At 38.6% G+C, this 27566-nt stretch overlaps 1 protein-coding gene across 1 annotated transcript in view; it reads right to left on the bottom strand.

The window, feature by feature from the left end:
- Positions 1 to 27566, bottom strand: part of RYR2 (ryanodine receptor 2) — a 547432-nt gene that overhangs the window by 260625 nt on the left and 259241 nt on the right. Inside the window, exons 26-28 of the mRNA XM_021696142.1 lie at positions 17506 to 17665; positions 14328 to 14475; positions 303 to 511 (exon numbers count right to left, since the gene is read on the bottom strand). Of these exons, the coding sequence (XP_021551817.1) occupies positions 303 to 511; positions 14328 to 14475; positions 17506 to 17665 (517 nt within the window). The remainder of the gene's footprint in view (positions 1 to 302; positions 512 to 14327; positions 14476 to 17505; positions 17666 to 27566) is intronic.

Here is a 27566-nt window from a genome sequence, read left to right on the forward strand (position 1 = left end):
TGCATTTTTAACACTCCTGACAAAGATGATTCATTTTTTTGATAACAACAGAGAAGCAATGTTTTACTTCTTGAATTTCACTGGGGGGGGGGGGGTTGTGTGGAGGGGAATGTCTTGAGATCACAAGGACCAGGAGCCTTTTTTTCCAGGTTTGTGCTCCAGAACATCCTAATGTTGCTGCCCTCCCCAAAGGAGTGACAGCGATGGAGGCACACACAGACGTACATGCCCCGGGAGACAGCAGCCTACAAAATCAGGAGCCTACAAACTTCAGCATCTGGTGCTCAGCAAAGTCTACTCACCTTGAAGCCATCAAAAGCAAAGGCACGTTCGTCAGAGCCAAGCTCTTGATCAGGCTGACAGCCTGGCCTGCTCCAGCCAACCCTCATGTCGCCCGCAGTGACCGCCTCGAACTCAAAATACCACCTTCCTGCCTTGACAGCGTAGGTCTTCTCAGCACGGAAGATTCGGAACCGCTCCCCGGTGCCACTACACACTTCCGCTCTAGCAGCTGTGAAGGTAAAGAGATCCTAGGGATCAACGGGTGGGAAACTGAAAGAGGAGGGAGGACGTCCCATAACATCTGTAATTAAAGTTAACAGGGATGATGGTAACCATACGGTCTTTCTTACCCAGGCTCACATTTTATGAAGTGTTTCCATACACATGGATCAGCCACCATCCCATGGAACCAGACTGGAGAAAGGGAAAGCACAAGGGCCCCCACTGGAGAGACTGGTTGTCAAACCTCAGTAACATTGCAGGGGTGGGCAGTGCTTCCCCCGTTAGCCCCGGGTTCAGGAGGGACCTCTGTGCAGGGGAAAGCCTCCCAGCCTCTTGGTGGTTTGGCAGTGGAATCTGAGATGAACTTGAGGTCATGGATGGGAAAAAGTCAATAAAAGAGACCTGAACTGTTCTGCCCAAGAAATGAATAGACATTTGGGGGGTGAGGGAGAAGAAGGAAGAAGCAGCCAGAAGGTGAGAAGGAGAGAGAAAGCAACAAGGTAAAGAGATAAATAGCAGAGAAGGGTAACCATTGACTAATTTCCCAGACAGGATGGCTAAGAGCAAAGCTCTGCTAATATCTCACACCTTCATCATAATGTGCTACACATACAAATGTTGTGTTTAAGTTTTGAGGAAAAAGAAAAGGGCCAAGTCCAACATCAAGGATCAGTGTGGTGCAAAGGGGGGGGGGGCGGCATATGTATATGTAAAAATAAGATGCACATGGATGGAAAATGCCAGGAATACAAAACCTCAGACCAAGGGGCCTGGAGCCAGGACAGCCATGAGAACATAAGTCCTTAGAAAATCACAGGGCATGAGGACAAAGGTCCACTGAGTTGATATGTCAAAGGATAAACTGTCAGCTCAGCTAAGATCTGGGTTAGACAGAAGACAACATTTAAGTGACATTGACCAAAGTCAAACAACTAACAAATGGAAGAATTCCAGAGCTGCCCAATGCTACAGCCCCTGTTCTTTCCATTCTGCCTCCAAAAGTAGGCACAGAATCAACAGGTCCTGGTTAAATATTAGTTCTCATCTGTTTTCCTTTCAGGAGATGGGAACGACCGTATAAATAATAGAAGTTTAATATCAGCTTAACCATGATTTGATATGAACAAACAAGAACTATAAAAATAATTCAAATAAGCTTTCAAGGGTGCCAATAAACACACAGCCAGATCATCTACTGAAGATTAGACTGGCATCAAGAAACAATGGACTAAGATGTTTCTATTGATTGCAGGACATACAGGTGAACTGTATCTCTTGCTAAATCTTTCAAAAGCTGGATTAAGCTTAAGCTTCTGAATAGGCAATACTTTGTTGTTCCATCTCCCCCCCCCAACTTACACACCCATGCACACCCCTAACAACCTAGTCTGCTCCAAGCAACTGTCATGTCTCTAGCAGTGACAGCCTCCAATTCAAAATGCAACTTGCATGGGTGCTCACACACACACACACACACACACACACACACACATCATGCAATACATTCAAACACCTCGCTGAAAAATGCACTAATAGTTTAAAAATCAGACATTCATAATAGTATATGGAGCATGCTGCATGTACGAAATCCTCTGAAGAGGAAAAAGTTTGCTTCTAATACATTCAAGTTGGGGGTGGACAGGAACCTGAATGAGAAACATCTCTATGGTGAACGATAAAAAACTCTCATGTCTGTTACTTAGTAACAATGATTTTGGGGAGATAGGAGAGCAAACCGCTTTTTGAGGAAAAAAATATGATCAGATTTTATGATACTTAGAGGCGGTTACTGCAATTAAGAAAATAGCCCAGGGGCACCTGACTGGCTGTCGGTAAAGCATGCGATGCTTGATCTCAATGTTATGAGTTTGAGCCCCACAGTGGGTGTGGAGTCTACTTAAAAAAAAATTCTAAATATTGCAATAGTAAAAAAAGAAGTCAAATTTTCAGATGTAATATTTCCTCAAGTAACGGCACACTGATCCATTACTTCCTTAAGTCATGGTTGCAACCTTCCCTGAATTACTATAAGGCATACAGAATATTGAACGGACATTTGGAAGTTACTTTTCATGAAAGAAAAAAGTTCCTGTGTAGTTATCCATATTTTTAATTATGTCAACATTTGCAGATAAAATCATATACTGTATTCTAGTATGTACTAATAAATTAAACTCCCAATTTTCTAAGGATAAAATAATTCTGTTCTTTAGAAAACTAAAATACTAAAAAAACCTCACAAGTTCTTTTTTCCCTTTTTATGTTTCCAGGCCATTGGACCCCACTCACATGCACAGTGTTTTCAAGAAAAGCAAACAAATTTTAATATGAGCTTACATCAAGTATGTTGGAAGGCAAATTTGGTATAAAACTGTAACAGATCATTTCCTTAAAAAGCCACTACAAATTTCTCTTGGTAATACGATTTACCAAGAAACATCTCTACATACAGATAATGAAAATAGGGGGCAGCATATGGAAAATGTGTGGCAATCACAGGGACCAATGCAGAATTTCTTGGTCTTGGTATTTTTTTTTCCTGACCTTAGCTGCCGCATTATTCTTACACTCATTGATGAGACTCGACCTGAACTGGAAGTGCACATGCTATTCATAGACACCATTATGCAAGGGACTTGTAACCTCCATGGATCTTCCTCCAAACGTCTGTATGATTCATGGTTCCTATTCTATATTTTTTACATTAGTTTAGGGCAGCTTACAACCATGGTTGCAAGAAGCAACAGTTCAGCATTCTATTTCTTGATAAAATACTAACATTAAATGGAAATCTGGATCTATGGAAGTTAAAAAAAAAGATCCCAGGCAATCTGTAACAACTTCTTTTGCATACCCCGTGGCATCGATCATCTGGACACCAAGTAGGTGTTCTTTAAGTAGCTGTGAGATTGTATCTAGGAACAAAGACTTTCCTGAGCCTGGACACAGGTGCCCAGGCAAATACCTAACGGGCAGTGTTAGTCTCAAAGGCATAGAGCTCTCCCCCCAAATATGTAATTCTTATGCTTTCCTTAAACACTATACATTCATATAAGTTTGGTAAGTGATTCTAGCTCATGTAAGTATGTATAGATGATTTTCTTATATTGTTATAATGAATATAATAATAACTGACATTAAAAAAATGAACCATTAGCCCATGTATTCCTGGTGAATTTTATCAAGGATATTGATACTCAAAGAAGAAATTCAGGAATTGTGCCTTTAACAAACCACCTCAAGATAAATGGTAAGGCCTGATAAAATCCTGTGTTCCCAGGACCCCAGGGATCCTGGCACAAAGAGGGCACACACCAATGACTGACCAAATAGGACCTAAAGCATCCATACACGCTCTACTCCAAACCCTACTTTTAAAAGATACTTACCACTAGGGGGCAGTCAAGATCTAATTATGTATTAAAAAATGTAAGTTACTTAGGATAAGCTATAAAGGCAGGCAGGCTAGTCTCTTTAAAAATTTTATACATGTCTAAAAAAATTTCTACACATATCCTTCAGGTGTGTTTACACATAACAATTTTAAAAATTATTGATACTAACCAGTCATCCTTTCAACTTCCTGGTATTATTTCTAATAAAACAATTCAAACTTTGATAAAACCTTGTGGGAAGAATAACTTAGTGTTTCAAATGTCTTAAAATGTTATTTAGAACAATACTCCAAAGGTAGTATGTTTCACATACTGAGTTCATATTCAAGGTGTAATATGTAAGCATTCTGCTGATGAATAGAAAACAAATTATAACCCAACCGTGATTTAAGTACATAGGGTTAGATTCAATTTTATCAAAATTTTTATGCCCTTAACTTTTTTTTAATGTCAGCAAGGGCAACACAGCCAGTTACGTTTTTAATCTTATCTCAGTGATCACCAGATTTATTTTGCTTTATTCCATAAAATCTCTCCCATCTATCTTTTCATTTCCATGTTCACCATCCTTGTTCTGAAAATCACAAATTTTCCAAAGCTTCCCAACTGGTCTCTCTATCTCCGAGCACTCTCCCCCTCCAATCTGTTCCTTCCCACTGTTGCCATAGTTATATTGCTATTGTAAACTGTGATCACACATCAAGCTTTTGCTTTAAAACTTCCTGAGGCTAGAATTCCTTGCACAAATTTATCCACATTTCTTAGCTGGGCTTTCAAGATATTCCATATTTTGTCCTAATCCTTCACCTTCAACCAGTAGTGTTTTCTCCCCACTTGTATGTAGCTCATAATTTTGCCCAACGAGACACTACCAATCATCCCTCAACTCTTACTATACTTAATTACATCAGATATAATTTCCCTCTGGCAGAAATGCTCTCCTCATCTACTCTCTACTTGACATTTTGATCCCTTCCACACCCAACTCAGACGTCATTTTCTCCCCTTATTGATTCCTTCAATTAGAAAATAAATCTTTCTTATGTATTTTCCATAAAGAACAGTCAAACCCCGGGGTGCCTGGGTGGCTCAGTCGTTAAGCATCTGCCTTCGGCTCAGGTCATGGTCCCAGGGTCCTGGGATCGAGCCCCACATCGGGCTCTCCACTCAGCAGGAAGCCTGCTTCTCCCTCTCACACTCCCCCTGCTTATGTTCCCTCTCTCGCTGTGTCTCTCTCTGTCAAATAGATAAAATCTTTAAAAAAAAAAAAAAAAAAAGAACAGTCAAATCCCTACTATGAGGAAGGCATTCTATCGTATACGGGGACACAGTGGTAGACAAGAAACAGGATCTCAGCCTTCACCGTGCAGTATACTACACTAGCCTACCTCTTGCCCATGGAACTTCAATGAGACAAACTTGCCCACCAACAACCAATGGTTCTCTCTAAATTCCCAACTTTCAGATACCATGCCATCCTCTGATCACCACCTTTTCTTCTAGTTTCCTCATTTCCTGCACAAACACATTCACTCCTTGAACACATTAACTTCTTCCTAGGCTTCCCTTATCTAGATAGCCTTTGATGTCTTCGGCCCTATTTCTCTTCTCCTTATTTGCTGTCAACCCCAATCTTTGTCTGATTTCAGGGTCTTCGTTCTCCTCAACATCCATACTTGCTCTGCTGACCATGCTGGAAAGCACAGGCACACGGCAGATTGGCACCACTACTAGACTAGCTCATAGTCTCCAATCTCAATGGGACCCTTAATGTTTCTCTGCACTCTTTTTATCTGTTCGCAACCAGCTCTCTGTTACATCCCACAAAACAGCCATTTCTAATTTTTATTATTGAGTGTCATCAGCAAGACAGAGTAAAGACCTCCAAAAATCCTCTTCCATAAAACTAATGAGAACACTGGAAAAAACTGTCAAAATCAACTTTTCAGAGCTCTAGAAATTAGCCAAAGTCTGGCAACAAGCTGGGCTGTGTTATTTGATCAAAGTAGATGAATGTTTATTAAGGACAGCAGGCTTACTGGGGTTTTAACTTGCTTTGGTGCCATCCCCTTCTCTCTAGCTACATGGCACACTGAAAACCAATAGCCTCTTCATTACAGTGAAAATCAGCACCCTAGACACCTCGAGAGGGAACAAAATGGAATCAGCATGAGTATGATGTCTCACCAAATAGAGAATATCAGTAAAGAGACTGAGATTATAAAAAAGAACCAAATAGAAATTCTGGAAAAGTACAATAACTGAAAATAAAATTCCACTAGAGGGGCTCACCTGTAGGTTTAAGCTAGCAAAAGACAGAATCAATGAACCTGAAGATAGATCCACTGAGATTATCAAGTATGAAAAACTGGGGGAAAAAAGGAATGAAAAAATAAACGGCTGCAGAGGCCTGTGGGACACAATCAAGTGTGCCAACCTACACATAATGGACATCTCAGCAGAAGAGAGGAAAAGGGCAGAAAGAACATATAAAGAAACAATGATCACTCTCCAAATTTGATGATATTCATTTATAGTTCCAAGAAGCTCAACAAAATCCAAGTAGGGCAAACTCAAAGAAATCCACACTAGACATATTATAATCAAATTACTGAAAGACAAAGACTCTTGAAAGGACCAAGAGAGAAGCAACACATCCCATACAAGGATCTTTAATAAGAGTAACAACTAGTGTCTCATCAGAAAACACTGGGGGCCAGAAGGCAGTGACAGGACATATACATAGTGCTGAAGGAAAGAAAAAGAAAAGCCAACCTAGAATTCTACATTTGGCAAATCTTCACTGTTCCCTTCGCTTCCAACACAGTCCAGCCCTCTCCCACTCCTGCCCCCTTAGCAAATAAGTTCACTTTATAATTCAACAGAAAATAGGACCCATGTAGCAAGAATTCCCTGTGCTTTGTCCTGACTTTCCATGAAAACAGGTTTCTACATTCTCTTCAATCCTTACCTCTTTCCTCTTTAGGGGAGCAGATGTTCTCCCTATTATATTAAGCCAGTCCCTTCATCCATGCTCTGAATTCACTCCCCACCCTCTCAGACACTACATTTCATCTAGCTCCTTTCCTTTCTCATCAACCTCCTACTTTCTGCTGGTTCTTTCCCTGAGCATAAAAAAATGTCCAAATGCCACCCATAAAAATAAATAAATAAATGAAATCTTTAATCCTTTCTTCCTCTCTAGCGGACAGTCTCAGCTTTATACTTACATATGGAACTGAGTCCTGGTAGCTCTGTCTAGTGTCTCGCATGCATTTCAAACTCAACATGTTTTACTTTTTTTTTTTATAGAGGGGGAGAGAGAGAGAGACAGAGAGAGAGAAAGGAGGGAGGAAGGGCAGAGGGAGAAGGAGAATCTTAAGCAGGCTCCGTGTACAGCACAATTCTGAGATCGTGACCTGAGCTGAAATCAAGACTCAGACGCATAACCGACTGAGCCACTCAGGCACCCCAAACTCAACATGTTTAAAGTCAAACTTGGAATCTCCCCAATATCCCAGCTCTATCTGCTCTGACTCCCGTGTTCCCTGTGAATGTGGATGTACTTGACATCTACCAACCCAGAAACCATCCCCGACACCTCCTTTTTCCTTCTGCTGATTCTGCTTCTAAATATCAAATGATTCTGTCCTGTTCTCTCTGTGCACAGTATTGCCAAAGCTTAGGACTCAACACTCCTCATCTACGCTTCTTTTATAGCCAAACTGTTGTCTTCACCTCCACTTATGTTCACATTCAACCCATTCTCCCAAGAGTCACTAGATTTTTTTTTTTAATAGAGAAACCTTTCTTATTTTTTTTTCAATCACTGCCTCCTCTACTTCATTTCCTGCCACTTCTCAGACTCTACATTTAGCCACACAAAGCTGAAATCCCCATGTGCAATGTTCCCTTGTGGCTCCAAGCTTTTAGACATAGCATTTCATGGAACTTGGTTGACTCCTATTCATCCTTCTAAATCTTACCCTAGCTTTACCTACTTTTATGTAGGTAAAGTATGTGGTTTTAAAACATGTCTGCAAATATTTTGTCACATTGCCTTCCAAAAAGTGTGGGTTTGAGTGTGGGCTGCTTTACTGACTCACTTGTAACAAACAGAATATGGTAGAAGTAACTGTAATGGGCATTGATGCCTCCCCCCCCCCACACTATCTCTTATTCACACTGGGGGAAGTCAGCTGCTATGTGAAGGCACTCAAGCATCTCTATGAGGTGGTCTACTGGCAAGGAACTTAGGCCTCTTGCTACAAGCCAGAGAGAAACTGAATCTTTTGGCCAACAATTATGCAAATGAGTATCCTAGAAGCAAATCCTCCAGCCCCACTGAAGTCTTCATGACCATTTCCCTGACCAACTTGACAGCAACCTCGAGAGAGACCATGATCCAGAACTACCTGACTAATCCACTCTCAAATTCCAAACCATGGAAACCTTGAGATGTTCATTAAGTCATTACGTTTTCAGGGGAAATTTGTCACACAGAAATAGATAACCAACATACTTCCTCTATGAAGACTGCTCTGACATCACCAAGTTTAATTAAACCCTCTGCTGGGACACTCAAGCATTAATTCTTATATCATATAATAGTATTGACAATTTAGTCTCTCTTCCTTGCCTCCCCTGAGAGCTACCTATGGGCAAAAACGGTTTTAGTCATTTTTGAATACCCAGAACTAGGCACAGTAGATGTTCCATAACTATGTATTAAAAGCAAATGGAAATAAGGATGATTTGAAATATGGAAGTAACATTAAACCCAAACATGGATTTTATAAATAGGAACTCCTTCCCTTTCTCCTTGAAATTCACATAAGCAACAAGAAAGTAGGTAACTGTAAGGTAGCAATACATTGCCTCACAAGGGTGTGAAGAAGACAAAATTGTATTATGGTTGTAAATACCGTAAAATTATATGTCATAAGGGCAACATCTTATGCAGTATACAGGGAAGACGGTTATCCCTAAAAGTGAGTATTTCAGATGTAACTGACACAGTCTATGTCCTTGACTAATAATGTCTTTAAAATATAACCATCACTAGTTATTTTTTTCCAGCATATACTGCACATTTCCTTGTACAGGGTAAAATGCACTCCCTTTCTTGGATATCAACCATAATTTTTTTTAACAGTGCATTTTTTTTTGTTTGAATGGGTAATGCAAATAGAGTATAAAATTTAAAAGAAATGATATGTGGCAAAATGTAAATCTCCCCTCCCACAGCTGTCTGTCAGCTATCTAGCTATCCTTCCTAGAAGCAATCACTGTTACTATTGTTTTCTGTGTCTATCCAGAGTCCGTCTGTGCATGTGCAAGCATTTACGTATATTCTTTGTTATAACGCAAATAGTACCATACTCTTCGCAGAGTTCACGACTTTGCTATTTAACCTTAATATGAAACACTTGCGACTGTTTCCTATTAGCATTTCATTGTATTTAACAGGTTCATAATATTCCATTGTATGAATGTACCATCATAATTTTAACCAGCTCCAATGCCAGGATGTTATCTAATCTGACTTTTTGTTTTACTTTTTGGTGTGTGTGTGTGTGTATAAGTATGTGTGGGAGAGGGTGTGTGTGTATGTGTATGAATATGTGTTTGGGAGCTCAGAGACTACAGTATTCAGCTCATTCATATTATTCTGTTGGACTGTGTAAGTCTCCTCTATTGCTCTTTTTTTCTTCCTTTTTCTTAATCCTTGATCACAAAATACATTTCCTCACTCCTTTCTCCACCACTGGCATCACTCCAATATGTGTGGTGTTTTTTCTTGGACGGTTTGTATTTTTGTAAGCTGTAGAATACTTAGAAATGATATTAATGGTATTATATTACTGCTCTATCCCATACTTCATGATCACTGCTTCTGAATTGCTGCATGTTATGTTTTTTTTAACATTTCTATTATTTTTATCTAATAATATTTCCCAGAAATAGACACATATGATGCTTCCAGATTTCATGATCATAAATAATGCTGTAATAAACGCATTCCTACACACCCCTGTCTGGACCTATATATGAGTGTTTCTACATCCAAGTGTATGTAGCATTTTCTGGGACATATTCATGGTTTCTATAATTACAAGCTTTTCACACATCAGCTTTGCCAAGTTACACTCTTAACAAAAACACATGGGGTTCCTATTGTGTCATATCCTTGTCAACAGTTGGGATCATATAAATATATCCAGTCCTTCATTAAAATTTACAGTTAGTAGGTCATGTTAAAGAGCACTCATGGGGCTGTGAAGCCAGGGGCTCTAACACTAACCAAAGACTGAAGTTCCCCACTGGATGCCACAGTCTCTCAACAGTGTTGTTATCCTAAGGAGACAGGAGACATAGCCACTCATAATTATGAGAACTGACTCATAATAATCCATGATTGGTAATGTGGAAGAATAAATAAGTGTCTGAAAGTTTAACCAAAAAAAATACATTTAAGATCAATTCACTCTTTGAAAGATTCATAAAATCAATAAATCCCTAAGAAAAATGACCATGACAAAAAAAGAGAAACATAAACTCTCAACACAAAGAATAAAAAGAAGTGCCACTAGAGACCCTACAAACAACAAAGGGATCATAAGGGGACATTAGGACAGCTTTATGCCAATAAATACGGCAATTTAAATGAAATTAACTTATTGAAAATGTATAACTTATCAAAACTGACATAAGAAGAAATAGAAAATCTAAATATCTCCCATAGCTATTAAAGAAATTGAATTCATAATCAAATAAGTTTCCTAAAAGATAAAACTATATGCCCAGACAATTTTAATGATAAATTCTATCAGACATTAAAGAAAGAAAGAATACAAAACTAACCCAAATTCAGAAAACAGGGGGAACATTTCCTACCTTATATCATGAAGCCATTATTGCTCTCATATCAATAACTGACAAAGAGATGTTGCAAGAAAAGGAAATTACATATCGGTATTCCTTATGACATATAAGCAAAAATCCTTAACAAAATAGCAAATAGAATCCAGCTATATATAAAAAAGCATAATACACCCAGGTTGTTATTGCAGAAATGCAAACTTATTTTAACATTCAAAAATCAACGTTATTCACAATATTAGTAGAATAAAGGAGAAGAATATATAATCATCTCAATAAATGGCAAAAAGAAAAGTATTTGACAGAACTCAACATTCAATATCCCATTCATGATAAAAGCTCCCAAAACCTAGGAAGAAAAAGGAATTTCTTCACTGTGATAAAGGGCATCTAGACCTACCGTTAACATCATACTTCATAGTGAAACATCAAGACTTTTTTCCTTAAGACTGGGAACAAGGCAGGATAACCTCTCACCATGTCTATTAAACACTGTAAGTCTTAACCAGTTCACTAAGTCAAAAGACAAAAAAGGCATGATAATTATAAAGGAAAAAGTAAAATTTTTTTGTGGGGTGGGGGGAGACATCATGGTTATATAGGTAGAAAATCCTATATACTTTATACACAAAAAAAAGAGAAAAAGAAAGAAAAAAAGTAAGATGAATTCTGCCACACCACAGGATATAACAACAATATATACATACTAATTGTGTTTCTCATATTCACAGTGAACAACTGGAAGGTGAAATGAAATGAAAACTAATTTCATTTATGATAGTTCCAAAATATCATATACCTCTAAAAAATACTGGGCAAGATCTCTACTCTGAAAGTAGAAGACAAATTAAAGAGGACCAAAATAAATGGAAAGATATGCCACATTCGTGAACTGGTAGACTAAATATTGTTAAAATGTCAATTCTCCCCTAATTGACCTACATAGTCAACTGTAATCCCATCAAAACCAAATTTACAAGTGGAATCTAAAATTTATAAGGAAATGCAAAGAAAAAAGGAGACTGAAATCTCTTAAAGAAGAAGTTAGAGGACCTACCCTACCTGATTTTAAGATTTATTATAAGATTATAATAAGGACAGTAGTGTGGTACTGACTTAAGGATAGACATATAGATCAATAGAACCCAATGGTCAATAGATACTTGACAAAAGTGCCAGGGTATCTAATGAGGAAAGGATAATTTGTTCCAATAAATGGTGCTGAGACAGCTGGATATCCACCTGGACAAAAGTGAACGTTGACCTGAGTCTCTCATCACAAACAAAACTCAATTCAAATTAGACTATAGACCTAAACGAAAAAGTAAAATAATAAAACTTCCGGAAGAAAGCACAAGAGAAAATCTTTGTTTTTGCATAGGCAAAGATTTCTCAGGACATAAAATATATGACCATAAAGGGAAAAAAAATCATAAAGGACTTTATCAAAATTAAGAATGTTCTGCTCTCTGAAAGACCTCACTGAGAAAGTGAAAGCACAACCCACAAACTACGAGGAATTATTTCCAATATCTGACATAGTCCTTATATCCAGAAAATTTATATATATATATATGCTTACAGTTACATATACTTACAATTCAATAAAAAGAAGACAAAACTACCCAATTTTTAAAATGGATATAGATTTGAAAAAGAAAAAAGACCACTTATACCAATGGCCATTAAGTATAAGAAAAAAATTTCAACATTATTATTCACGAGGAGAATGAGAATTAAAACTGTAAGATCCCATTTTGCATCTACCAGAATGGTTAAAATCAGAAAGATTCACTACCAATTCTTGGCCAGGATGTGGGAGCAACTGGAACCCTCATACATTGGTCATGGGAGTAACTTCGCAGAACCATCTGGACTCTTCTTATAAAGACTATATCTGTCCCATGATCCAGTAATTTTACTCCCTAGATATTTACCCAAAGAGAAATGAAAAGTCTAAGTCTACACAAAGACTTGTCTACAAGTGTTCATAGCAGTTTTATTCATAATAACCCAAAACTGGATACAATCCAAATCTTTGTATCAAAGAAAAACGTATAAAAAATTTATGGTTTTTTAGAATAGAATACTACTCAGTAATTCTGTTACGTCTTAGCTTAGAAGCCTTGTATTTCCATTCCAGTGGTCATGTGGACTACAGACTCTTTAAGACAGGGATCCTTCTGGTACCTTTCATACCTGATAGCATCTGGTTAATAAGGGTCTACCAAATATTTGTTGCTATAAAACTGACCTCAAGAGAAAATAAGTAGTTATATTATAATCATGAATATTATTGTTATCAAGGGAATATCTAATTTTATTTGCAGCAAATGTAAGGATTCAGTATCTACTAAGAGCTCTTAAGATGTTAACGACATACTGAATCAACTCCACAGACTGAAATCTGGAATCAGAATGCCTGGGAATGGGATTCTGCGTCTACAACATAGTAAATGGAAAGGCAGAGAAGTCTCCGAATCTCAGGTTCCTAATCTGTAAAATGAGCATAATGCATAGACCATCCCCATAGGGTTACTACTGTGAGGATTATGTAATTGTAAAGGTCTCAGAAATACTTGTTGCACATGATAAGCACTATATAAACATTAGCTATTATTACTACTTACAGTCTGGATTTCTATGCACAGATACAACACTGAAGATATTAGTCATTAGAGAATATTAAGGATACATTTTTTAAAAACTGGCACTATAAGGAAACACACATTGTTTATTTGACTTTGCCAATTTTAAAATATGGATATTCATACCAACTCAAACTTCAGGCAAAGGATAAAGGAATTGATACTCATATTTTAAACCATATTCTTAAAATATTTTAAGGGGAAATGTGTTCTTTATAAGACGTCTGAAAACCCATTTCTTCAACACAAATTTATTGAATGCCTATTCTAATGTGTTTATCTTAAAGCAAAATGTTACACTAATTAAAATTACCTATAGGTATGAGTATAAAATAATGAAGGTTCAGAAGACACTAACTAAAACAACTAAACCAACTCTTTTTTGAAGGAGAACTGGTGGGGTCAGGTGGGGGCAATACCAGAGTTAAGAGAGTTAACTGCTCACCTCAAACTCTTTGGGAAGGTAGCCCCATTTCTCCCCCAGTGGTCCTGAGACACTCAAATGGGAGAGGAGTCTAATCCCTCAAGTGTCCTTCAGGAAAAAAAAATGCTCTAAACCACTGGCCTAAATTACAAACTAGATGACATCCCAAAGGACTCATCCTATACTCCCCACTTTTAGTTAATTATTTGGCTTTGAAGAACTACTACACAACTTTGCAGCCTGAGAGGAAGAAAGGAAAACCAAAATACCATGGTCCTGGGCGCCTGGATGGCTCAGTGGATTAAGAGCCTGCCTTTGGCTCAGGTCATGATCCCAGGGTCCTGGGATCAAGCCCCGCATAGGGCTCACTGCTCGGAGGGGAGTCTGCTTCTCCCTCTCCCTCTGCCCCTCCCCCTGCTCATGCTCTATCTCTCTCTCTCTCAAATAAATAAATAAAATCTTTAAAAAAAATACCATGATCCTGATCTGGCGCCTCCAGGTTGTAGCCATACCCCAGCAACGTGCGCACGGCCTCACGGAGGCTGTCCTTATTGGATTTCTTGGTGCGGTCATCTAGAAGGGCGTAGGGAACCAGGCGAGGGTTTCTTCTGTTCTTTACATCCTACAGGAAGAGAAAAGGTGTTGGTCATTAAAGCAGTACTAAAGCAATTGTTTTGGAAGTATGACAGCCACCAAATAAAATAGAATGTGAAGCCCCTGAGGTAAAAGCTGCCCCTCCCCCACCACCTTAGTCTTCTCAGGTAACGGAAGTTACTGAACCCCTACCAATACAAAAGATGGAATCCAGTGAGTAAGTGTAGGCCCTCCCCAGGAGAAGAAAAAGTAAAAAACAACAATAACAAAAGCGAACTGGAAGGATCTCTCCATCATCTTCCATCTGCCAGGGTCACAGGGCAGTGGGTGAATTTAGAGAACACAGAATTTCCTTGCACAGTTGACAGACGAGTCTTTGTTACAAGAACAGCCAAATGATCACTGGTCACCTCTCACTGATTTTAGTCTACAAACAACACATGGCTGCTGTCCCTTTCTTGGAAAAACCCAGGGTGTTATAGACAGCCATTCTATGAACTCAAATAGCCTGAACAATATGCATTAGGGTGACTCCATCAACCTGTGAAGCCAGTTAATAGCCAAAGTACTGAAATACCTACAAAACTCACGATTTGTCTATAACAAAAGAGGCTCCAGGTTTAAAATGTGATGAAACTGGTGTTGGCAAAGCAAGAAAGCTGGCTATCCTACTATCCTGGCAAAAAAAATCATTTCCTTCCATCCACTCCCTGAGACTCTCCTACAGATTTTGTCGGACTTTCCAGATTTCTGGAAGCGTTCTCAATTCTCAGGTTAACCTGAGCATGACTAAGAATGAGGAGGCTGTGGATCTTCCCAAACCTTCTCAAAACAAATATGCTACATGGTGGATGGGGTTTGTCTTGGTTGGATAGGAGCAAAGAAAGCTTTTCCTACTGTCTTCTCCCCTGGTCTCTAGCAAATTTGTACTAAATATCTGCTCCTGAATACATGAACATGAACTGACACAGTGGGGGATCAAGATCACCTAGTTTGTTTGGCGGGGAGCACCACTCCAAAGCCACCCCAAATAAACCAACAGTGTAAACATAACCCCACACTCCTCTCCTTCAACTTGGTTTTAGCCCCCAAACTTTTCCTCTATAGAAAGTCTGAAGCCTTGAATGAATCATCCTCTCTAGAGACAGTGTCCTGGGACTCTGTTAAAAGGAGCTTCCCAGGGGATTTGATGTACACTCATGGTTTGAAAGCAGCTGTGCTAGAGAGACAGAGAAGAGGGTAATTCAAGGAAACTGCTCTCAAGGACTTTCAATGAAGTTCTAAACTAGATTATGTTAAGGTGATGGAAGGTAACGCAAAATTCAAGACAACATTCATTCAAATAATCCGGCAAACATGGGTTATGTCAGTGGGGAATGTGGTGGAGGGATGGGGTGTGACCTGGGGGAAGGAATGGGGAAATGATTCTGGCAGGTTCAAAGAGAGCCTTGTGTTTTTATGAGGAACCACATGCACAGGAAGGAGCACCCCCACCCCCAGAAGAGAGGGACCTTTGGGAAATCCTGGTTTGTCTGACAGAGCTACGTGGTCTTCAAGGCAAGTAAGCCCTCCTTTTGCAGACAGCCAGTGTGGACCCCTGATCCATCTGGAGTATAAGGTTCAGGTTCTCTCTCTCTCTCTCTCTCTCTCTCTCTCTCTCTCACACACACACACACACACACACACACACAATGCTGGAGCAGATGTAGTGTTGACATTCTCATCAGTTACAACCAGCTTAATTCAATATAAAAATATATTTTATGAGGTACATCAAAGGCTCTTCAATTTTTCTTTAGCCTTCCCAATAGCAAGAAGTCACCGGCTTAGAAGGATTTTCGAAATTCAGCTTTTCAAACCAATATTTAGGCTGTTTCCTGGACCACAGTCTAAGCCTGTAAGTAAGAATCCATTTTAGTCCTGAAGAATTTTAAGTAAAGGAAGCCTAAACTGAGCTGGCAAGAGGCACTGCAACAAGGAAGTGAAGAATTTTGGCTCTGGAGTCAGAAGGCTTGATCCCAAGCAGGTCTGCCACCTGCTAACTGGGTAGCACTGGGCAAACTGCTCCCAAGAAGGCTCCCCGTGCACCATATGTAAACTGGGAATAAAAATGATCCCTCCCTCACAGAACTGTAGTCAGAGTTAAAGAGAATATGTGTAAAACTCTAGACATGGGGACTGCCACCTAATTGAATAGCAAACTGCCGTACGTATTTGGTCGGGCCCCGGCACTGCTATGAGCCTTTCTCATACGTAAGTTATAAAATGACATTAAATCACTTACTGATGAGGAAGACAGTGGCACAGAGAATTTAAGTAGCCTTCCCAAGGTCACACAGTGACTCAGAGGCGAGGCTCAAATTTGCTCTTCGGCCGCTCTGCTATGCTGCCTCGGGATATACTCACTGACTGTTAGTCACTCCCGCTAGCACCACCATTAACAGAGAGAGATCCATGCCTCTAACATCCAGAAACCTCAGAAAACTCTATCCTTTACTAAGTTTAACAAAAACTCAGTTAGTGGTAAAATATGACCTGAATTGATGCAAGCCTGTTTATAGGCTTTATTTATCCCTCTTGGTATTATCATGCCTACACTGTGCTAAACAAATAGTAATTTATATTCTGCTGTCTCGCTGAGGGTGGTAAGAAACATGTAATATATCACCATATTGCCATTCTGGAAACCGAAAGATATCTGGATTCTGACATTCATCTGGCCCCGGGGTTTTCGAATGAGGAACTGTGGACCTCTATCTCAACTGTCTCATATTTCAAAAATTTCTCCTTAAATACAATTTCAGAGAGAAATGCCATGAAACCGTGTTATAAATGACTGTTCTGGTTAAAATTCACCATGTACCTCATGTGAACACTCGGGGTTTGGTCATCTGACTTCTTGGTCCAGCACTGAACAGGTATGTCAGTGCATATGTACATGAAGATATGTATCTGAGTTTCAAAACAGTCATTATTTAATCTCTCCTGTTAGGAATTATGCTGATCACCACTTAAGCAAATCTCAGCTTCCATGCTATCAAGCTAAATTCCCATGTACCTGTTGGATGCCGTAAGTCCAGCCCTGCCGGATTCGATCCCGGGCCCACACATTATGAGCATTTTCTGCCAATTTGTCCACCATCGCTTCCTGAGATGGGGTGAGTTTGATGAAGCTCAGGTCCATTGGGGCAGGCTTATACCCACTTGTCAGCTGGTAACTACAAAGCAAAACAAAAGAAATATATATTTGGCCTTTCCAAAAAAGTCAAGGCTTAAAAATTCCTGTAACAGTCTTTTCATGGCCCCACCTACCTCTAATGGTTCATTTAACCACGTGGTTACCACTGAAGAGCAAGCCTGGAACCCTTCACTTAAGCTAATAACTCATTAGGTAGAAAGGCCACACAATCGTGGTCTCCATTTTTATACCAATAAAAGTGAAATTCAGAGACAACTTACCAATCTCTCAAAGTTGAGAAGGATTTATTGAGTTCCTAACTGATGAGGCTTTTCTATAGTACAAACCAAAATATTGTTTATCAATGAAAACATCTGATGGATTTCTCTTCTTATTCTTGTTTTCTTCAACTTTTAAATGTTATATTAATTTGTATATTTACATATTTAATAAATCTGTGGATCTTTACAGATACTAGCTGTTTATTATACTATAGGTAAATTTTAATGCATTTATAAATTATTTTCCTATTTGCTTTTCCTAGTCATAGAATTTAGGAAGCCTCTGGATAAGACAGAGAGTAGAAAATCCCAGATATTTAATCATCTAAAAAATTATTAAGGCCTGGATTTTAAGGAACTCTTACCAGAGACTACCTCCATACTCTGAAATGGAGAAAAAGTACTAAAACAAGAATAGGTTTTCGTCTTTTGGAAGAAATAGAAAATAGAAAATTTTCAGCATGTACATATTGGGGCATGGTACATACACGGTACCATACATGGTACATAATACTGCCCTGCTCCCCAAAGACACACACGCAGTCACCTCCTTCTATTTAACTACTGAGATTCCAACAAAACCTATTTTATAGCTGCTTCTCTTCCATTCTTCTGTCATTGTTATATTCCCTATTATCAACTAAGCCTTGAGATCAGGATTTGTTTCTAATCATTTTTCTAACTGCCATTATACTTGAAATAGTGCATGGCAGATAATCAGCCTTTTGATCTATAGTTTTTGAAAGAATTAGTGGGGAGAGGAAAGATGGAAGAGTAGGGAACCTTGTTTCATCGGGTGCCTTGTATTTAGCTAGGTAACGATCACATCATTCTGAAAATCTATGAATTCAACCTGAGATATAAGAAAAGAATTGCTGGAATTCTACAAATAGAAAAGTGACCACTTTTGGCAAGGTAGGAGGTGCAAAGTGAATTGGAGGGGATATATTGGAAGATAAACAGCGTGGGGAGGGAGCCTCTATAAGCCAACTACCGGAAAGTGATATAGCCCCAGAGGACAAAATCAGTATTTTAAAAATCTGCTCCAGTGAGAAACATCCCTGCCTTAAAGGTGCTCAGATGGCAAAGCAGGGCAAAATCCTAGGTGGGACTGTGTGGTCTCAGGGTCCCTAGGGTCATGGAAAGAATGGGGATTTCGGAGTGGGCAGAGTTCCCAAGCACTGGAGCAGGGAAACTGGCTATGGTCAGAGAGCCCAGGAGTGGGCTCTCAGCTCAGGCTGCCATAAACCGTGAATGGCAGTACAACAGGGGACCACTCTCTGTGTGGAGGTCCTGCAAGTGGCAGGCCTGCGAGAACCCTCTACTCTCCCCCGAGAGGATAAGCACGGTGTGCTTCGAAGGAGTCTGCAGAGTTCGGTGCACACAAAAGTGAAGATTGCTTTTCCCTAAAGGTTTACTTAAGTTAGGGGGCCGAGATCTTTCAGCTCAGGCTGGAGATTGGGATGCGGCCATTTTTATTTTCATCCTCTAATGGGGCGTGGAAAAACTTCAGGGAACAAGAGCCACACAAAGCAACCCAAAGCAGCTTACACTGAGACCAGCCCCCCGGCAAGGGGCAGTGCAACTCTGCCCAGGCAGACACCTGAGAAAGAGCTCAACAGGCACCTCCCCCAGAAAACCAGCTGTAACATCAGTGGAATACCAAGTTTACCAAGCACACAGAATTGCAAAACTCCAGTGCTAGGGGAAAATAGTATATAGTATTTGAGGTTTTTTTTCCCCACAATTCTTTTATCCTTTCAGTTTATAATTTCCCTTTTCTTTTTTTTTTTCCTTTTCAACTCGTTTCTTATTTTAGCAACTCTTTGTTTTTAAGTTTTCTTTTTTAACTTCCATTTTTACATTTACATTTTATAGCTATATTCTTCATTTTTGGCTTCCTTTCAATGTATTCAATTTTATTTTGTGTGTATATATATATAAAGTTTTGCTTTCTTTGCAATTTTGGGATTTAGGGTCTTCTAACAAACAGAGCAAAATACACCCAGGACCAAGTAGATCACCCTGTTTTGTCCATCTGGGAGATTATAATCTTTTTCCTTTTCTTTTCATTTTTGGTTTCAGACTGCTTCAGATTTGTCCAGTGGGTATTTCGCTTGGGTCATGGTTGATATTTTTTATTTTGTTCCCTCGTTCATCCATTCTTCTCTGGGCAAAATGACTAGAAAGAAGAATTCACAACAAAAGAAAGAACAGAAGTAATACTCTCTGCCACAGACCTAATCAATATGGATATAAGTAAAAAGCTGGAATTCAGGATAACGATTATAAAGTTACTAGCTGGGCTTGAAAAAAGCGTAAAAGACACTCGAGAACCTCTTAGTGCAGACATAAAATCTAATCAGGTTGAAATTTAAAAATGCTTTAACTGAGATGCATTCTAAATTGGATGCTCTAACAGCTAGGGTGAATGAGGCAGAAGAGAGAGTCAGTGACATAGAAGACAAGATGATGTAAAGGAAGGAATCTGAGGAAAAGAAAGAAAAACAACTAACGGACCATGAAGAGAGGCTTTGAGAAATTAACGATATCATAAAGTGAAACAATATTAGAATTATTGGGGTCTCAGAGAAAGAAGAAAGAGAGAGAGGGACAGAAGGTATATTTGAGCAAATCACAGCTGAGAACTTCCCTAATCTGGGGAAGGAAACAGACATTCAAGTCCAAGAGGTAGAGAGAGTGCCCCACAAAATCAATAAAAATAGATTAAAACCCCAACATATAACAGTGAAGCAATGCAAATTTCAGAGATAAAGAGAAAATCCCGAAAGCAGCTTGAGGCAAGAGCTCCTTAACCTACAATGGTAGAAACATTAGACTGGCATCAGACCTAGCCACAGAGACCTGGCTGGTAAGAAAGGGCTGGTGGCATGATATATTCATGATACTAAATGAGAAAAACATGCAGCCAAGAATGCTTTTTCCAGCTAAGGTGTCATTCAGAATGGAAGGAAAGATAGAGAGCTTCCAGGACAAACAGAAACTAAAAGAAATTGTGATTACTAAACCAGCCCTGTGAGAAATATTAAAGGGGATTCTGTAAGTGAAGAGAGCCCAAAAGTAACACAGACCCAAAAGAAACAGAGACAATCTACAGAAACAGAGACTTTACAGGTAATAAAATGGCACTATATTCATATCCTTCAATAGTTACTCTGAATGTAAATGGGCTAAATCCTACAATCAAAAGACACAGGGTATCAGACTGGATAAAAAGCAAGACCAATCCATATGCTGCCTACAAGAGATGGATTTTAGACCCAAAGACACCTCCAGATTGAAAGTGAGGGGGAGCCGAACAATTTATCATGCCAATGGACATCAAAAGAAAGCTGGGATAGCAATCCACATATCAGACAAATTAGATTTTAAACCAAAGACCATGGTAAGGGATGAAGAGGGACACTATATCATACTTAAAGGGTTTATCCAACAGAAGATCTAACAATTATAAGTATTTATGCTCCTAATTTGGGAGCAGCCAATTATATAAACCAATTAATAACCAAATTAAGGAAACACACTGATAATAATACAATTAATAGTAGGGGATTTCACCCTACTCACAGCAATGGGCAGCTCATCTAAGCATAATATCAACAAGGAAATAAGGACTTTGAATGACACACTGGACCAGATGGACTTCACAGATATATACAGAGCATTCCATCCTAATGCAACAGAATACACATTCTTCTCAAGTGCACATGGAACACTCTCCAGAACAGATCACATACTGGGTCATAAATCAGGCCTCAGCCAGTACCAGAGGACTGGGATTATTCCATTCATATTTTCAAACCACAATGCACTGAAACTTGAACTCAGTCACAAGAGGAAATTTGAAAAGAACTCAAACACTTGGAGGTTAAAGAGCATCCTACTAAAGAATGAATGGGTCAACCAGGAAATGAAAGAATTAAAAAAAAATTAATAGAAACAAATGAAAATGAAAACACAACTGTTCAAAACCTTTGGGATGCAGCAAAGGCAGTACTTTTAAAAGGGAAGTATATAGCATACAAGCCTCTCTCAAGAAACAAGAAAGGTCTCAAATACACAACCTAAACTTACACCTAAAGGAGCTGGAGAAAGAACAGCATATAAAGCCTAAACCCAGCAGAAGTGAATCCATAAAGATTAGAGCAGAAATCATTGAAATAGAAACCAAAAGAACAGTAGAACAGATCAATGAAACTAGGAGCTGGTTCTCCAAAAGAATTAACGATCAATAAACTCCAAGCCGGACTTATCAAAAAGAAGAGAAAGGACACAAATAAATAAAATCATGAATGAAAGAGGAGAGATAGGGCGCCTGGGTGGCTCAGTTGGTTGAGCGACTGCCTTCGGCTCAGGTCATGATCCTGGAGTCCCTGTATCGAGTCCCACATCGGGCTCCCTGCTCGGCGAGGAGCCTGCTTCTCCCTCTAACCCTCCCCCCTCTCATGTACTCTCTCTCTCTCTCATTCTCACTCTCTCAAATAAATAAATAAATCTTTAAAAAAAAAAAAGGAAGAGGAGATCACAACCAACACTGAAGACATACCAACAATCATAAGAATATATTATGAGCAACTATATGCCAAAAATTAGGCAATCTGGAAGAAACAGATGCATTCCTAAGAGATGTATAAATACCAAAACTGAAACAGGAAGAAATAGAAAATCTGAACAGACCCATAACCAGCAAGGAAATTGAATCAGTAATCAAAATTCTCCCAACAAACAGGAGTCCAGGGCCAGATGGCTTCCCAGGTGAAGAACTAATACCTATTCTTCTGAAGCTGTTTCAAAATACAGAAAGGGAAGGAAAACTTCCAAACTCGTTCTATGAGGCTAGCACTACCTTGATTCCAAAACCAGACAAAGCTCCATCAAAAAGGAGAAATACAGACCAATATCCCTGATGAACATGGATGCCAAAATACTCATCACCAAGATACTAGTCAATAGGATCCAACAGTACAGTAAAAGGATTATTCACCATGACCAAGTGGGATTTATTCCTGGGCTGCATGGGTGGTTCAACATTTGCAAATCAATCAGCATGATGCATCACATTAATAAAAGAAAGGACAAAAACCATATGATCCTCTCAATTGATGAGAAAAAGAATTTGACAAAATATAGCATCATTTCTTAATTAAAACTCTCCACCGTGTAGGGATAGAGGGAACATACCTCAATATCATAAAAGCCATCTATGAAAAACCCACAGAGAATATCATTCTCATTGGGGAAAAACTGAGAGCTTCTCCCCTAAAGTCAGGAACATGACAGGGATGCCCACTCTCACCATTGTTGTTCAACATAGTGCTAGAAGTCCTAGTCTCAGCAATCAGACAATAAAAAGAAATTAAAGGCATGCAAATTGACAATGAAGAAGTCAAACTCACTCTTCGCAGATGACATGATACTTGATGTGGAAAACCCCAAAGACTCCACCCCAAAATTGTGAAAACTCAACAGAAATTCAGCAACGTGGCAGGATATACAATCAATGCACAGAAGTCAGTTGCATTATGTGCATTATGCACTAAAAATGAGACAGAAGAAAGCAAAATTAAGGAGTTGATCCCATTTACAATTGTACTGAAAACCATAAGATAACCAGGAATAAACCTAACCAAAGAGGTAAAGGATCTGTATTCTAAAAACTATAGAACACGTATGAAAGAAATTGAGGAAGACACAAAGAAATGGAAAAAACATTCCATGTTCATGGACTGGAAGAAAAAATATTGCTAAAATGTCTATGCTACTAGGGAAATCTATACATTCCATGCAATCCTTATCAAAATACCATCAAGTTTTTTTATAGAGCTGGAACAAATAATCCTAAAATTTGTATGGAACAGAAAAAACCCCGAATAGCCAGAGGAATGTTGAAAAAGAAAACCAAAGCTGGTGGCATCACTTTGCCAGACTTCAAGCTCTGTACAAAGCTGAATCATCAAGACAGTATGGTATTGGTACAAAAACAGACACATAGACCAATGGAACAGAATAGAGAATCCAGAAATGGACTCTCAACTCTATGGTCAACTAATCTTTGACAAGACAGGAAAGAAGATCTAATGGGAAAAGGTGCTGGGAAAATTGGACAGCCATATGTAGAAGAATGAAACTGGACCATTTTCTTACACCACACAAAGATAAACTCAAAATGGATGGAAGACCTAAATGTGAGAGAGGAATCCATCAAAATTCTGGAAGAGAACACAGGCAGCAACTTCTGTGACCTCGGCCGCAGAACTTCTTGCGAGACATGTCTCCAAAGGCAAGGGAAACAAAAGCAAAAATGAACTATTGGGACTTCATCAAGATAAAAAGCTTCTGCACAGCAAAGAAAACAGTCAACAAAACTAAAAGGCAACCTATGGAATAGAAGAAGATATTTGCAAATGACATCAAATAAAGGGCTAGTATCCATGATCTATAAAGAATTTATCAAACTCAACACCTCAAAAAACAAATAATCTAGTCAAGAAATGGGCAGAAGACATGAACAGATATTTCTCCAAAGAAGACATACAATGACGAACAGACACATGAAAAATTGCTCCACATCCCTTGGCATCAGAGAAATACACATCAAAACAATGATGAGATACCACCTCACACCAGTCAGAATGGCTAAAATTAACAACTCAGGAAAAAATAAATGTTGGTGAGGATGAAGAGAAAGGGGAACCCTCTTACACTGTTGATGGGAATGTAAGCTGGTGCAGCCACTCTGGAAAACAGTATGGAGGTTCCTCAAGAAGTTAAAAATAGAGCTACCCTATGACCCAGCAATTGCATTACTATGTATTTACCCCAAAGATACAAATGTAGTGATCCGAAGGGGCACCTGCAACCCAATGTTCATAGCAGCAATGTCCACAATAGCCAAACTGTAGAAAGAGCTGAGAAGTCCATCAAAAGATGAAAGGATAAGGAAGATGTGGTATATATATATATATGGAATATTACTCAGCCATCAGAAAGTATGAATACTTACCATTTACACTGATGCGGATGGAACTGGAGGGTATTATGTTGAGCAAAATAAGTCAATCAGAGAAAGAATTATCATATGGTTTTACTCATATGTGGAATGTAAGAAACAGCACAGAGGATCACAGGGGAAGGGAAGAAAAACTGAATGGGAAGTCATCAGAGAGGGAGAAAAACCATGATGTACTCTTGACTATAGGAAACAAACTGAGGGTTGCTGGAGGGGAGGTGGGTAGGGGGATGGGGTAACTGGGTGATGGGCATTAAGGAGGGCATGTGATGTGATGAGCACTGGGTATTATACACAACTGATGAATCACTGAACACTACATCTGATACTAATGATGTACTATATGTTGACTAACTGAATTTAAATTAAAAAAAAAGAATTAACTTTACATGCCGAATTAATATAAAGGTACATGGATCTTCATCTCAAAGATTCTCCTTTGTACAAAGAAAATTCACCAGCTAATTATGCCAAGTTAAAAAAAATGATCAGAACATGAGAAAATGCTGAGATAAAACTATGTCATCTTTTTTCTTTTAAGTATTCTGGGCTATGGCTAGCAGAATTACCAGGTAAGCTTCTTTATGGCAGGAAGTTCGACTGCTTTGTTGCTTACTATCCACAAAATGGAGAATAGCATCTGATTCATGGTAGGCATTCAATAAAAATATGTTGAATGAATCGATGTGTTACAGCAAATAATTTTTAAGCATGAATAAAGCTGAGATTGCCTTAGTTACTATTTCATTATAAGACATCTCATATTTTATAAATCATTTATCTATAGACAAAATTATTGGAAATATTTTGTTTTGTGTAAGTGGATTAGATTAGTCTGGCAATTGTAACAATTATGGCTAATTACGGCCTTATGTCATTCAATTTACATCACAAGCCACATTTATAGATGAGAAATTTTGTTCTGTTTTAAATCAGAACTCTGCATGTTTGGGTAATTAACAATATTTTTTATTTCATTTTTTTTTTATAAAGAAGCCACATGGGATTTTTTACTTTTTTTTTTTTTTAATATTTTATTTATTTATTTGTCAGAGAGAGAGAGCACAAGCAGAGGGAGCGGCAGCCAGAGGGAGAAGCAGGGCTGAACAAGGAGCCTAATGCAGGACTCGATCACAGGACCCCAGGATCATGACCTGAGCACCCGGGATCATGACCTGAGCAGAAGGCAGACACTTAACTGACTGAGCCACCCAGGCGTCCCACATGGGATTTTTTTAATTGCTCATACAAATCATTGTATGTTACAGAATTCTGATTATAAATAGATAAATCTATAAACTGTAAGCACAGCCTATGTACAAGTTCTCATTCAGAAAATATTTTTTTCAAGAAAGGGCTCCCAATACATTTGCAATGTACCAACAGATGAGCAAGCTGGCAGAATCTGATTTCTAAGTTTAACGTGACTTGTTGGAAGCAGCGTTAGGAACAATGACAAAGAACTATCTTTGCTACTGTACCATCTTCCTGTCTCTGCTTGACACCCTCCCCTCCTGATTTCCCCACAACTGCCCAGCACAGGGTAGACCAACAGCACACAATTCTTTTTTCTCCCGTTTTCCAATGGTCCTGAGCCCTCCTAGCCATCACAGAGGGGACACACAGGACAGAGTTTTGAAACTAATCTATGAAAAATTGATTAGAGACTAATTCATCTTAATGAGCGATGTGTGCATTTGAAAAGAGGAAAAATCCTCTCTGGCAACCCATTTTACTGGTAACCTCCCAGCAATATCTCATATGGAATAGGGGGGTATGTTTGAAAGGTGAAGGATGGGAAGGATGTCCTTCCAAGTCAAACATTATAGATAAGTTCTACTAATGTGTAAAGCTGGATAATACAGGACATAAGTGTTTCTCCTGATTTTTTAAATTTTTCCCTTCCTACATGGAGTATCTACCAGAGCTGCTTTAATCTGTGGTCACAATGAAAACCCACTGAGATGTATTTGCATCTGTTGATTTCAAAAAGCACAATAATTAATTAGTTCATGCTCGCTATCAGATGTAGACCAGAATTCATTTTACTTTTCTAAATAACCCTGTGTAAGGAAGGATTTGAAGGTTCAAGTGATTCTTTTAAATGGTTAATAATCCCTTCCAAATTAAAGTTACCAACTCCCATTTCACCTGAACCTTACTTCCATACTGTTATACTTCAAATCGTCTACAGTAAAGATAAATACAAATATCTTTGAAATTCATAGACTTCAACCTACCGTATTTGATAAAAATGCTGACATCATCAATGCCTAACTAACATGAATCAGTATCAACAATGATTTATACAACTCTTTTTGTTTGTAGTACATGTTGACAAAGAATCAAACCACTATATCAAAATAGGATTTTTTTTTTAAAGAGCATAAATGAACTTTGGCAAATTGTGTGCATTTCACCTTATTAATGTACTTTCATTAGGTACATAAAGGTCAACCAACTGCTCATTGGAAATATTACCTTCTTGTCGTTGAAAAAGAACAAAAAGCAAAGCTTTTGAGAAAAATGAGATTGACATAAGCCTTAGAAGCTAAGTGGTTTCAAGTAAAGTTTCAGATTAATTTCCAGAAATTTAAAAGAAATGAAAGACTGCTGTACCAATTCTTGGG

The sequence above is a fragment of the Neomonachus schauinslandi genome, chromosome 6 (assembly GCF_002201575.2).
Source record: "Neomonachus schauinslandi chromosome 6, ASM220157v2, whole genome shotgun sequence".
Taxonomy (NCBI): domain Eukaryota; kingdom Metazoa; phylum Chordata; class Mammalia; order Carnivora; family Phocidae; genus Neomonachus; species Neomonachus schauinslandi.